The 15516-nt window shown below is 41.7% G+C and overlaps 1 protein-coding gene across 1 annotated transcript in view; it reads right to left on the bottom strand.

The window, feature by feature from the left end:
- Window positions 1-10629, bottom strand: part of Slc9a7 (solute carrier family 9 member A7) — a 202315-nt gene extending 191686 nt beyond the window's left edge. Inside the window, 1 exon segment of the mRNA XM_085838246.1 lies at window positions 10160-10629. Coding sequence (XP_085694372.1) covers window positions 10160-10484 — 325 coding nt within the window. The 5' untranslated portion in view covers window positions 10485-10629.
- Between the last annotated feature and the right edge of the window lie 4887 nt (window positions 10630-15516).

The raw sequence follows: 15516 nt of genomic DNA, 5'->3' as shown, positions 1-15516 counted from the left end.
GTAGCCAGGTGAGGACTTCCAGTGGAGAAAGGGGAACAGCAATCCACTCATAAAACCTTCAACCCAAAATCTGTTCTGCCTACAAAATGTGCAGGAATAAAGATGGAGCAGAGACTGAGGGAATGGCCAGTCATTGGTTGGTCTCAATTTGAGACCCATCCTATGGGAGAGAGCCAACCCCTGACACTACTAATGACACTCTGTTATGCTTGTATACAGGAGCCTAAGTAACTGTCCTCTGAGAGACTCCACCCAGCAGCGGACCAAAACAGATGCAGAGACCCACAGCCAAACATTGAACAGCTCAGTAAGTCTTGTGGAAGAGTTGGGGAAAGGACTGAAGAAGCCAGGGGAGTCAAGAACACCACAAGAGGACCTACAGAGGCAACTACCCTGGGCCTATGGGAGCTCACAGAGACTGACCCACCAACCAGAGAGCATGCAAGGAATGGACCTAGAAGCCCTACACATTTGTAGCAGATGTGAAGCTTGGTCTTCCTGTGGGTTCCTGAACAATTGTAGAGGGGGCTGTGTCTGATTCTGTTATCTGTCTTTGGATCTCCTTCCCCTAACTAGCCTGTCTTGTCTGGCCTCAGTTGAAAAGGGTACAATTAGTCCTGCTGTGACTCAATGAGCCAGAGTGGGTTGGTACTCTGAGGGGTTTCCCCTTCTCTGAGAAGAGGAGGGGATAATGAGGTAAGGGAGATGTGAGGATGGGACTGGGAGGAGAGGAGGGAGTGGGGCTGCCAATGGGATGTAAAGTGAATGAATGAATGAATGAATGAATGAATGTTAAAAAAGAAACTCTAGATGTAGTTACTCAAAAGGCAATTAATTCATGAAGTATGGAAACATACTTCAGTTTCTCCCTGTCATATTTTCCTGGTCTTCACTAAAGATTTGTGCCTATCCAATCAATCACCCCAGCTCCTGGCACATGTAATGAAACTCCAAGTGCTCTCAAGTAGGGAAAAATGCAGGAATAAATACTCCATCTTGTCAAAGTGTTGTTCACTTCACAGTCGACTACAATGCAGAGATGCCAGGCTAGTAATTAACCTGTACAGTCAACTCTAACTTCATATAACACTACTCTTATGAATTTGTTTTTGTTGTTTTCTCCTTTGAGTAGAAGTTTTTGTCTTTTCACTTTATTATTTTTTTATCTCTTATGAAATTTGTTCTTCAGCAATCTCATACAAATACACACACACACACACACACATACACACACACACATTGCACTCTCATTACTGTCACCCCCCCAACACTCTCTTTTATCTCTCTCCTGTCCTGAAGACTCTACCCTCCACCTTCTAAGTCCCTCTCCCACACTCACGTCTTTTTGCTCTATGATCCTCTGAGTTTAACCAGGACTGTCTAGGTGATCATGGGCTTGAAGCTATGCTTTGGGGGTGGGAAGGCTCTGCAGATGGATACACAACTGGCTTTCACCTATGACTGAAATTTACTGAAAATGTTCATCCAAATCAGTTATCATTACGGGCTACAAGTAGCAATTTTCTAATGATAACTCATTTCTAAAAGGCTAACTTTTTGTGGTACTATGGTTTGACCAAGGTCTTTGCCCATGGTAGGCAGGGCCTGTACCACTAAGCTATATCCCCAGCTCTTTTAACTTTTGTATTTTGAGACAGAGTTTTATTAAGCTTCCCAGTCTGGAGTTGAACGCATTCTGTAGTCTAGGCAGTCCTTAAACTGAAAATTCTCTTATGCCAACCAACCTCCTAAGTATCTGAAACTAAGGGCCTGCACTACCAGGCCTGGCAAAAAGTTAACATTTAAGCTATAATATATGTTTTCATGGTGGAGACATGTATAGGTTCACCAAAACTATGTATTCCTAAAACATCTCACTCATTATACATAATGTTTATGTGTATATATTATATAATTATTGATAGATCAAACACAATGTTACATATAATATTCTGTACCTTATCTTCTTCCACAACACTATTATGTGAACAGTTGCCTTATAAGAATATCTCAAACAAGCTGGATGTGATGGTGCACGCCTTTAATCCCAGCACTCGGGAGGCAGAGGCAGGCGGATTTTTGAGTTCAAGGCCAGCCTGGTCTACAAAGTGAGTTCCAGGACAGCCAGGGCTATACAGAGAAACCCTGTCTCGAAAAACCAAAAAAAAAAAAAAAAGATGTCAGGCCTCTACTGAACAAACTTCAAGAAGCAAAGCTTGCCAAAGAAATCACAAAAGTGTTAAGTGAGAATGGAAACTAATATTTACCAAGTTATTAAGCATCAAACTCTGCATCTTAATCTTTTAGAATGCATCAACCCTATGAGGTGAGCAATTTTATCCATTTCCCAAAAGAGGAAACTAAGGTTCAGAGAACTTACCCAAAGCCATACAACTTTATAAATAGCAGACCAGCAATTTGAATCCAGAGACATTTGTTACCATAGTGGGACTACTCTAAACTTGGGCCAAGGCAGGAGGTTCTTTTGAGAACACCTTATTAACCCAGAGATAGGTAGTGCAATATTTGGTCACAGGTTCTTGATTCTCAGCCTGAATGGATTCACAAGCTAGGATATTGGTAGAACACAGCTGAGTTCTACCAATAAGTGCAATTCCAGGGTGGGGAACTAACTACTAAGAGGTCAAGATCTACACCAAATTCGGGCAGCACCACCTTATAGGCTGGAGATCCAGATGGAATAAAAGAGGAAAAGGGAAAACTCTCGCAAGTGCAGTGACTCTCTCCCTGTCCCTCCCCCTCTATAATGTAAGCTGCTTTACCATGCAATGTCCTACCTGCCATGATAAAAATTTCTAAAACCGTGATCCAAAATAAATCCTTCCTCCTCTAAGCTATGTCTCTCAAAAACAGCAATAAGTCTCTCTCCCCCCACCTCTCTCTCTCTCTCTCTCTCTCTCTCTCTCTCTCTCTTACACACACACACACACACACACACACACACACAAAGAAAGTCTCACACAAATGTGCTACTAGAGAAGTGAGGCTGTTACCATGACTACCTGATAATGCAGTTCAGAAGCCATTGGGTTTGTGACAGGAATATGAAAACATTTGAAGCTGTGGGCTGAGAAACCCTAGACTGCTCTGTAAGCAGAGTTTGGGGGTAAGTACAATAGGAGGTCAGAAGACCATTGTGCATACAGAATGAAGCAAAGTTTCATATGGAAACAAAGACTCTATTAGAAATTGGACTATAAGACATTCATGTTACATTCTGACAAATAACTTGTCTATATTTTTATACCTGTCCTGATATTTTTGTGGGAAACTTTCTTTTACAACAAACCAATTAATCTAAGAGAAGACATTAGAAAGCATCAACACCATTCAAGCTGTAGTATGGAAGCTTCTGGAAGCTCTTAGCCAGATTTACAATAAGAATGGGAAGAAAAGTGAAAAACAGAAGAGTCTGAAAAACCTTCCAGTACTCCGAGAAAAGTCCATGAAAAGATATCACCCAGGAAGGAATGCTGTCCGAAAAGATTAAAATAACTTTTAAAATAATTAAAAAGTTTTAAACATTGCTCTGGGGCTGGAGAGGTGGCTCAGTGGTTAAGAACACTGACTGCTCTTCCAGAGGTCCTGAGTTCAATTCCCAGCAAACACATGGTGGCTCACAACCATCTGTAATGGGGTCTGATGCACTCTTCTAGTGTGTGTCTGAAGACAGCTACAGTATACACACATAAATAAAAATAAATAAATCTCAAAAAAAAGAAAAGAAAAGAAAAGAAAAGAAAAGAAAAGAAAAGAAAAGAAAAGAAAAGAAAAGAAAAGAAATTGTTCTGCAGTTAAGAGTGTTTCCAGAGTTTCCAGATGACCTGAGTTCAGTTCCCAGCACCCATTTCAGGTAGTTCACAACAGCCTGCAATTTCAGCTTCAGAGAATCCAACACACCCTTTCTAGCCTCCTCATGCACTTACACATATGTGATACCCACACACAAATACATATAAAAACAAAAATCTTAACAAAAAAAAAAATAACTATCTTTTAAAAAGTCTTTCAAGCTGGGCAGTGGTGGAGCATCCCTTCAGTCCCAGCACTCTGGAGGCAAGAGGCACGTGGATCTCTGTGAGATTGAAGCCAGCCTGGTCTACAGAGCCAGGTCCAGAACAGCCAGAGCAATTCAGAAAAAAATAAATAAATAAACAAAAAGTCTTTCAAAAGCAGCCAAGTATTTTGTAACAGGACAATAAGAATAGTGCAGGGGATATCTTTAAGGATTGACTATACCCTGACAAATTGGAGTCTCAAAAGTGACGGACTTTGGTGTTGTCCAAGTGATTCTAGTTTTACATGCAAGCAGAATGAGCTTCAGGGTCGTTGAAATTTCCTCCCAGACTTCAAAGGAATATCTGGGAAGCTAGGTAATGTATGGCAGGCAGCCCCTGAGAGGGCAGTGTATGAAACTGGATAAATGAAATCAAAGATGCAATGGAGAGCCAAGCACAGCTGCGAGCAGGAAGCAGGTCCAGCTCAAGAGAAAAACCCATGTGGACTACAACCGGCAAAACTAGAGGATAGGCTGGGTGTGGTGGCACACACCTTTAATCCCAGCACTTGGGAGGCAGAGACAGGCAGATCTCTGAGTTCGAGGCCAGCCTGGTCTATAGACTGAGTTTCAGGACAGCCAGGGCTACACAGAGAAACCTTGTCTAGGAAAAAAAAAAAAAAAGACAATAGGATACGGGTAGGAAGGGCTGCAAAACCCTTAGAGCTCATGTCAAACCACTACATGCTGGACTTAAAGCTATAAAACTTAATGCTCCCCCACAGGGTCTCAGTCCTTCTGGTCCTTCTTTTCTATTGCCTGATCCTCTCTTTTAGAATAGGCAGTTACTTTTGAGCCATTTTTTCCCTTGGAAGTACATAACTTGGGTTTTTTTGGCTTTGTTTTGTTTTGTTTTGTTTTGTTTTGTTTTTACAGGGGCTCACATGTAGAAGCTGATTTAATTATTCAGAGAAAATTTTGTACTTGAACTTTTGAGCAGTGCTGGAACTACTGAGACTGGGGGTGGGGTGTGAAGACTGAGAAGCGCCTTAGCTACTGAAATGTAGTCTGTGAAGTGGTGTGAAGTGAATGTGGCTGTGGCTGTGAAGGTGTTTCCAGAGAGGATAATCTAAGGAAGAAAGACTTTCCCCGAAAGTAGGCAACACTATTTCATGGCTGGGGATCTGGATGAAATAAAAAAGATGGTGGGGAGAACTAGCCTAGGAAGCAAGCATATTCTCTCTGTTTCCTGAACAACGTGATGGGAAGCCCTATGCTCCATACTGTGACAGGGTGAAACCACAAGAGGAAACCAATGCTCCCTCTCTTAACTAGTTTCTCTCTGGTATCTGGTGAGAGCAATGAGAAAGTCTCACCAAAACAGATTCCCAAATGGACGCTTAACATGACTATAAGTCATATTTCCCCTTTCATACTTTGTAACACCCACTCTCAGACTGTACTTAGCAATCAAGGTCTAATCAGCAACAGAGATGCAGCACAGGACCCAAAACCCATAGAACTTAAAATGGCTGACCAGTAAATCTTCAGAAAGCTGTCAGGGCAAACATGGAGAAGTGAGAATTAAGAAAACATGTGGTACAGTCATCTACAGGATAGAACACATGGCCCCCAATGGAGGAGCTAGATAAAGTACCCAAGGAGCTGAAGGGGTCTGCAACCCTATAGGTGGAACAACAATATGAACTAATCAGTACCCCCAGAACTCGTGTCTCTAGCTGCATACATATGTAGCAGAAGAGGGCCTAGTCAACCATCATTGGGAAGAGAGGCCCCTTGGTCTAGCAAACTTTATATGCCCTAGTACAGGGAAACACCAGGGCCAAGAAGTGGGAGTGAGTGGGTAGGGGAGCAGGGCGGGGGGAGGGTATAGGGGACTTTTGGGATAGCATTTGAAATATAAATGAAGAAAATATCTAATAAAAAAAAGAAAGCATGTGATAGGCTACTATGGCACAATTATATTATTATGGATACACATCAGTTGACACAAAAACACATTAGAGGAAGTAGAACTACTGTAAATGTGAGAAAGAACCACAATTAACTGACAGTTTGTTATTTCGACTATACAGCCAGACATGTAGGACCCAGTAACTTCAAAATGGTGCTAAATCACCTACAGAGACAACCAGGAGCTCCCTAGCCTAACAACACAGTTAGACTATTGCTGTGCTAATTCTTTACCCACATGTCTACAGCTAACATGGCAAGGTCTGGGGGCTACTTTCAAAATCCCTGGAAAGTTGGGCCTGAGAACACTTTGCCTTGTAGCTGCCTTGGCCTCTTATCAGGGAAAATGATAAGTGTCTTTTGGTCCTTGTCTTTTACCACAAATGCTGACCATTCACAATGTGTCTCTTATTGTCTTTAGGCCTTTTGTACCTGAGCAAGTACTTACTACTACCGGATCTATTGGTGTAAATTTCTACTGTAGTAACTATTCCTTGGGGACAGTGAAATGACATACTAGGATTTAAATAGGGAGATGTGGGTGTTAAAGTGAGTGATGTAAGAAGCACACGCATCACAAGTGCTACAGAAAGGAGGCATAGATGTGGCAGTAAGTAAATAATTTTACACCACTTTTACAGGTCAAAAATCAAAATGGACAAAAAAGTTCATGGTGACATCTGCCTTGACTCAAAAGTCACAGCCATTGAGGTTCTGTCCTCTAAGGAACCAAGGCCTAGTCTGTTACATATACTACCAGAGGTTTTTATAACTACACTAGTTTATTTGTTTAATACTAAGATACTTCTGTCAAATTAAATATCAGTTCAATAGAAAAGAGGTGGAAGACTCCTGGATATTTACTCAAAGGATTCCAAGGCAAGATACTTGCATATCCATGTTTACTGCAGCAGGATTCCCAAGAGCTAAACTATGAAACCAACCTACGTATCTGTTTAATGGATAAAGAGAATGTGGTATACATACATAATGGAATTTTACTCATCCAAGAATGATGAAATTATGTGCTGTGTAGGAAAATGTGTGCAGCTGCATATTATCACAATAAGTAAATTAAGTCAGACTCAAAAAACAGATATTGCATATTTTCTCTCATTTGCGAATCCCAGACTTCATAGATATAACATAAAATTATGCATATATTCATGACATGAAAATAGAAGCTTGAATGTCTAAAGCAGGAGTTCTCAACCTGTGGCCACAACTCCTTTGAAAAACCTCTATTTCCAAAAATATTTACATTCATAATATTTACCATTCAGAATAGTAACAAAATTCCAGTTATGAAGTAGCAACAAAAATAATTTTATGGTTGGGGATCACCACAGCATAAGGAAGTATATAAAAGGGTCACAGGATTCAGAAGGTTGAAAAAACGTTGCTCAATGGGAAAAAAAGGGTAAATGGCAGAATACAGGAGGAAAAAAACCTGAAGGATACAGCAGGGTTTGAAGAGAATACTGTCAATGTGTACCAAACACTTGTGTTAAAATGTTCTCATGAAATCCAGGACTGTGTACTATGAATATATGCCAATAAAATAGATGACAAGAATGAGACTTTAAAAAGGCTTTAGGGTTTGGGGATTTCACAATTGAACATTTTCATTTACAAAAACATAACAAGCATTTTAAATTTAAATTGTAGTTTCCAGAAATTAATATGCATACCTATCACACAGTAGATACTCAGCAAGTGCTTCCCCTAAGCCTTCCTGCCCTGCATTACTCAGAGACAGGAGAACGACTCACTTCCTCTATTGACGTTGAGAAATAAAATCTGATTTCTTTGTCTGTAAGTAGATGCATGTGCATGCACAGGTATGTTCAGGTGTACACACCAATATGCATGTGCAGGTCAGAGTCTCCTGCCTTATCACTAATAATCTTAAGTATATAATGAAAGATTAGCTAATCAAGTAACATTAGAATTCAGATTTGGATCAAGGAGAAGATTGAAACAGAAGATCAAATATCCTGAAGAAAAATGTTTTCTCACAATTACAAACAACCCACATCAACATATCAATATTTGACATATCTCAGAACATCACACACTGAGAAAATAAACCTCGCAATACATTTAAAAGCAGCAAGAAGATTTAAGACAAAGGACAAAATTATACAGGTATATTATGAGATTTATAGCACAACTATCCACAAAATGAAACAGCATACTGGCATGTGGTCCCAGTGACTAAAACACTGAGGTGAATTTTTAAAGTATATATCAGCAAAAGAAAATCCCACTATTGCTTTTAAGCATTAAAATAAAGATGACTGGAGCTGTGTCTGCTAGCTCATGCTTGTCATCCCAGGCTGAGGCAGGACTGCCCTGAAATGCAAGGCCAACCAAGGCTACACAGTGAGTTTTAGGACAGCCTAAGCTATTGTGTGAGACCCTGTCTTGAACAAAACAAAAGCCAAAGATAACTATTACTGAATTTCTATGAACATAGGATAATCCTCAGAATATATTTTTTAATCCCCATTTATTTTTTTGTATCTTTGAACGTGCATTTATGAGCCCACCAAATGTACTTCCTATTTCATACTGTTCTTTAAGAGTGGGCTCTGAGTTTTGTAAAAATAAATATATTCTCATAGATTTTTATAAACATACAAAGGCAGTCTTCATTTCCAACGTGGCTCTGAGTCAATAACCTAAAATGGCCACGTACTTCGGTTCCTCACTCACTATCTGCTAGGAAACATCTCAGTTTACCTGCTTTCCTCATGTCACTCATTTGTGACCAAATAACGCAAACTACAAAGGCTCCATGAGCAAGTATGGAGGCCAAAGTCTGTCCTGAGACCTGTGCTTTCCGATAACCAACTAGGTTTTTGGTTTTCTGGTTTCAAGATCTATTTAGGCCACTACTTCCATACTGGAAGATTCCTGACAGCACTAGTCCCTCATACAATTTTTCTGAAAGGGTTTGGTAGCCATAAGCCCTGGTTATTAATAACTAAACAGGAACCATAAGACCTGTAAGGCCCAGGACCAAGGGTAATTTCCACATTAAAGATTAAGCTACCTGCTTTCCATTCTCTGTCAGAGATCCCTGAATAGAAATTGAGTGGAGTATATACTGAGATGAAGTAAAATGCTCTGGCTTGTGAAACAGTCCATCAGAGTCTCAGTCTCTCCCTCCCTCCCTCCCTCCCTCCCTTTCTCCCTCCCTCTCTCTCCACTATAGGATGCTGGTTGTGGGGGGGGGGGGTAACATCTCTGAATTAAATTAAAAAAGAATGCTTGGCTCTAGTTTGGAGTCCATTGGGGGTGGAGGTGACAGGAGGCACACAGAGAGAAAACAGGATGACTCAGATTGTGGCTGTTATTATCCATGTCCTAACCTTGCCCATGTAATATGCTGTGTACTACTAAATCACTAAATCCAGAAAGGATAGTGGGATCAGCCTATCCTTAACAAAAGAGGACTGACTCCAGGATTAAAACCATCACTTTTCTCTCCACACACTCAGAAATGTATGTTATATTTTAGGGTTATAAGAGCTACCCTTGACTTGCAAAAGGCATAACTTCCCAACGAGACATAAGGGTACCTGTCTCTAGTTAGGCCTGACATTGTGGTGTCATCACTCTGGGTCCTAAACCATGCTCATCTTTCTCATTGCACTTTATTAACAAGAAATGAAAGAACACAAACATCAGAAGTGGGCACCAACCTGCGATGACCACCATGAGCAACCCAAGTCAAGACTTCATTCAGCCCTCTTTCTTACGCTCTGTGGCCTGTCCCCTGGGGTGGCACAGCTCCCTGGGAAATCCCCAATACCTTTTGCAGATCTGAACTGGGGCGGGGAGTGGGGAATCGATTCTGATGGAGAGCAGCACAACAGAGATAAAATCAAGTAAAGGGATCAAGGAGCCACCTCTGCATCTTTCATCTTAGTTCCTAGTAAAGAAACGTCGAAACGGGACCCCCCCCAAAAAAAATGCTTTTTAACCGTAGCAGAAAGCCAGAAAAATGCAGACAGTTGACCTTGGAAACCCACAGCGTCTCAGCGGGAAACGCAAATGAAGAAACTCATTTGGAAGTGAAGCGGGAGCACTGCGCAGCACCGGGAGGTGTACAGCCAGCCGCCCTAGGAACCTGGGCCGTGGCAGTAGCAGGGGACTCACCATAAATCATGGCCAGCCCGGTCTCATGAAGGAAACGCACCCGGCGGTGCTTGAAAAGCCAGATGGTGAGGATGGTGAGGGTGAGCAGCAGGATGAAGGTGAGCAGGCTCACGCTGTCCTGCCGGTGGCTCTCCTCCGCCTCCTTTTCGGTGGCAAGCTCCTCCAAGGCGCTGCTGTCCTCAGCCGCCGCCCCAGAGGAGGCCGCGGCCCCAGCCCGCAGCCCCCGACCCAGCAGCACCGGCAACAGTGGCAGCAGCAGCAGCCGCGGCGACAGCCCCCGAAGAGCTCTCCCGGGACCCGGGCGCGCCGCGTCACTAGGCTCCATGACTCCCGGGTCGCCCGTGCCTCTTCCACGCGGGGACCAGCTCGCGCCGTCCGCAGCTTCCAGCGGTGCCGCGGACTTACCCCGGTGGCCACAGCCGCAGCTCCTCCTCCCGCTGCTCGCGCCTGGCCGGGGCTGCGCCAAGCTGCGGGGGAGGGGCACGCGCAGTGCGCAGGATCCCCAAGCGCCACCCCCCGCCCGCGCACCTGTTCATCCCCCGCCTAGAGGAGCGGCAAGGCCACCAGGCTGGCTGTCCGGGCGGGGCGAGCTCTATCCTCCCTCTGCCAGGAGGGCGGCTAGCCCTTCCACTGCGCCGCCGAGCTGCTGGCCCTGTCCAAGCGTACCTGGTCAGACTGTCTGGGGTCGGCAAGCCAGTTCCTGAGTTGTAGCTACCACGTCACCTAAATGAGACGGCAGAGGTCATTCGCTCCTGGCAAGCGACATCAACTTGGATCAATTCATTGCTAGGTCTCCAGACCTGTCCTTAGCCGCCACGCTCAGAGTTTGAAGTCACACGGGTCTGTGGCCTCTCTGATCCCAGTAAAGTGGGGGCTCCCAGGAGTTACAAAGCCATGTCACTGTCCATACACACGCACGCACGTGTGCACACATACACACCACCTACTTCAATTTTTCTCACCTTTTGGGCTGTATCAAGAGTTTCAGAACTCCCCAGAGTCTTTTAGGCATTATTCAAATAAACTGTGTTCAAGTCAGCTTCAGGGTTGTAAGGGCAATTCGTGAGAGCCGTGAAATAAATACCTCCAGCATCTAGATTGCAACTAATCCCCTTGGGGAAAGAGGGTTGAATTAGAGAGAACTAAAGACTCTTGCCATTTTGTGTAGGAGAGCTGCAGATGGTGTACCAAGGGTACCCTTTTAATGCTGTCTTCCTGTTAACTTTGAAAACAAGGGGAGGCTTTAGTTAAGCTTTTAGGATCAAGCCCAGCTCCGAATTAGGACAAGGTCTTCAGAAGACAAAACCTTTTGGAAGAAATTCTAATAACTAGAATAGTTATTCTCTAGACTAACTAGAGCCACCACCTTGTTTCTCTAGTCAAGGAAGAAAAGAAAGCTTAATATGATCAGTCACCTCCTGATGTTGAGCACTCTATTTGCTGAATCTCTCTCTCAGATCCCTACCAACTGCCCATGCTTTCTTGGCCAGAGGAGTTTTTACAGTCAGGAGAATTCACTGAAGGACACAGGGAAACATACCTACATCCTCTCTAGGTGAGCATTTAGCCAAAACTGCTTAGTACCTTCTTCACACCATGGAATCTCTTCATCTTGATTTTAGCCAGGATCTTTCGCTACTCCTCCACAAATATATGAGACACTGCAAACAAGAACCACCTCACTGCACATAGTTCATGCCTCAAACTGAGTTAATGAAATGTTTGGACCTATTTTAATTGACCATACTATTTGAAGATGGTTTCTTCTAACAGCAGACAACCAGAAGACTAATTCTCACATAAAGTAAGTAGTTGACTTGGGAAGAGCATGAAAAGTCTCACCTGACTGACTATTCATAAATATATACCAAAAAAAAAACAAAAAACCACTGTTATCCATACATAGTTATATTTGCAAACTAGCTTATGCAACCCAAAGGTTCTGATTCCAATTAACACAGACTAATCCACTCAACTGATTTTCCCCAGGTATGGTGTCTCTATGCCTATAATCACAGCTACTCCAGAGGCTGAGGTGAGAGGAATTGAATTAGGGAGTTCAAGGTTAACCTGGGCAACATAACAAGATTTACCTGACCAATCCCAAAACAAACGTGAGTAAACTGCATAGAGAGGCCATTTAATATTCTGAAAAGAAAATGGTGATGGCTCACTTCATGAAGAACAGCAGAACTGAAGCAAATCAGGATTAGCAGTGAGTTCACTATTCATTTTTCTTCCAGTCTTCACCAAAATAGAATCAAGCCAACCTAGAAGGGTGAATTGATATAGACAAAGAGAGCTCCAGAAAGAGGAGGAAATAGGTCTCCTAATGCTCAGAGAACATAGAAGAAATGCCATTTAATTTCTTCCTTCGTGATCTTGTACACTATGGCAACTGCACAGTGATGGAAGCAGTACCTCAAGCAGTCAGACTGCCAGGAGTGGGGACAATCTTCCCCTCTGGTTAGAGGGACTTTGGTCCCAAGACAGTGGATGCCATTCCCCAAAGCTTCATCTCTCTCTCTCTCTCTCTCTCTCTCTCTCTCTCTCTCTCTCTCTCTCTCTCTCTCTCTCTCTCTCTCTCTCTCTCTCTCTCTCTCTCTCTCTCTCTTTCTGACCTACCCCCTTCCTCCTTCCCTCCCTCTTCATTTGTCTCCACTCCTGCTGCTTGGAGACAAAGTTAAAAGACGTTAATAGCAGACTTCTAATCAAGACTTCTATTTTTCTCTAATAAACCCCAGGAACTTCAAATTACCAGAGAGACTGTGGAAGAGAAGCTCAAAGGAAAAGTTGATTGGAAATTCCTAAATTCACTCTAACCTGAACGCTGGTAAAATTGTGTGTATGATCCCAGTACTTAGGGGACAGAGGCAGGAACATACTGAGATTAAGACTTGCCTGGGTTATATAGCAAGTTCAGGTCATGCTGGAATATTCAACAAGACACTGAGTCAAAAACCAAATGAACAAATAAAAATATAAAACATATGGTTTTGCATAATTTTCAAAAATGTAATTAGCTTTGGCAGTCCAATCCACAAAGTGCAAGTCAGAATTTGTGATCTAAACAAAACCATTTTGATTATAAGTTAAAACAAAAATGAAAATATATCATAAAACTTTAAATATTCAACTTTTTTGTTTTGTTTTTTGGAGACAGGGTTTGTCTTGGAACTCACTCCGTAGACCAGGCTGGCCTCAAACTCAGAGATCTTCCTGTCTCTGCCTCTCAAATGCTGGGATTAAAAGCATGCACCACACAGCAAATGTCTAAAAATCTAAGCTAAATTTTTCAGCACCTAAAAAAACAAGAAACTCCCAAATCATATAGGAAAGGCAATTAATAGACACCGATGCTAAGGTGAAGAAGATGTGGAATTACCTCAAAAAAGGTTGAAAAAACTATTATAAAATTCCAACAATGACAGATGCTCTTTATTATTTATTTATGTATTTATTTATTCTTCTTGACAAATACTCTTTTTTAAGATTTATTCATTTTATTTTATGTATATGAGTATACTGTAGCTGTACAGATGGTTGTGAGCCTTCATGTGGTTGTTGGAAATTGAATTTTTAGGACCTCTGCTCACTCCGGTCAGTCCTGCTCGCTGCAACCCAAAGATTTATTTATTATTACACATAAGTACACTGTAGCTGTCTTCAGACGCACCAGAAGGAGGTGTCGGATCTCATTATGAGTGGTTGTGAGCCACCATGTGGTTGCTGGGATTTGAACTCAGGACCTATGGAAGAGCAGTCAGTGCTCTTACCCACTGAGCCATCCCCCCAGCCTGACAATTACTCTTTAAATAAATGCAAATATTAAAAGTTTCAACAAAAGCCTGGCATTGGTGGCACATCTCTTTCATTCCAGCCCTCAGGAGATAGAGGTAGGCAGGTCTCTGTGAATTCAAGACCAGCCTGGTCTACAAAGCGAGTTCTAGGACAGCCAAGGCTACACACACACTCACACACACATACACACACACACACACACACACACACACACACACACACACACACAAAACTGTAGCCTTCAGCAAAGAAGTAAGAAATAATAGAAGGATTGAAATTTTAAGACTGAAATATACAATAACTGAAATTTTAAAAGGGTTTCGATGGGTACTACAGAAGAATGCTTTGAAAGAGTAAATACATTTAATGACAGAACAGTAAACATTAGTTAAGCTGAACCAGAGAGAGGGAAAAGATGAGAAATAAATACACAAAGCCATGCTGATCTGTAGGATAATACAATACAATCTAACATATGTGTCTTTAGAGATTCTGAAGGAGACAGAAAATAATGTCTAGAAAAAAACAAGTGAAGGTATAATAACTAAAAGTATTCCAAATTAAACAAGAGACATGAACCTGCCAGATTTAGGACCTCTTCAAACAAGATAAGTCTTAAGGATGTCCAGTATATTCAATGTGTGAAAAAAAACACAAGATAGCTTTTCAAACAGAAAGATAAAAATAATGCTATGGACAGTAACAACAATTTAAATGCCTATGAAATTCTCATTAGAAAATGTCAATCATTTTAAAGTGAACAAAGGACTATCATTCCAAAGAAATATATCCAGCATGGTGGTTTCAAAGGGAAGAAATTATACCAAGATGACATAATCTTCTAGAAAGCTTAAGGTAAGCACCTCTCATTTTTAGAGGTTACCATTACACTGATGTCAAAATCAAATGGAAAACAGAAGAAGAGAAAGTTGTAGGCCCCACTATCTCTCGTGAACCTTCTCATGAGCACAATAAGTAAAAAGAAGCATATACCATGGCCAAGTGGCATCCCTGTAAGAGTTGAAAGGCTGATTCACCATGAGGAAACCAGGCAATACAGCCTACCATATTAACTGTCTAAAAAAAGAAAACATACTATCATTTCTTCACACAAAAAAGTGTTTGACAAAATTCAATGTCCATTCATGAAAAAAAAATCAGCAAAACAACCCAGGCCGGGTAGTGGTGTGCACCTTTAATTTAATGCAGAGGCAGGCAGATCTCTGAATTTGAGGCCAGCTTGGTCTACAGAATGAGTTCCAGGACAGCCAGGGCTACACGGAGAAACCTTGTCTAGAAAAAACAAAAACAAAAAACGCAGCACAGATCAAGAATATGTTTAAAAAATAGCATCATTCTTAAGGTGAAAAAAATAAAATCTTTCCTTTAAGAGCAGAAAGTCCATGGTCAACACTCATGTTCAGTGTCATAATACTGAATATATTTCTATGTAACTCCTAATTGATACAATAAGGCAGAATAAAAGGAAGCAAGAGACAAAGAGATATATCAAAACAACACACACTTTTGTTAAATATATATAATATAATAAATTA

Source organism: Mus caroli, unplaced genomic scaffold (assembly GCF_978045245.1).
Source record: "Mus caroli unplaced genomic scaffold, Mus_caroli_1 scaffold_5, whole genome shotgun sequence".
NCBI lineage: Eukaryota > Metazoa > Chordata > Mammalia > Rodentia > Muridae > Mus > Mus caroli.
This window is presented reverse-complemented; position numbering and strand designations above follow the sequence as displayed.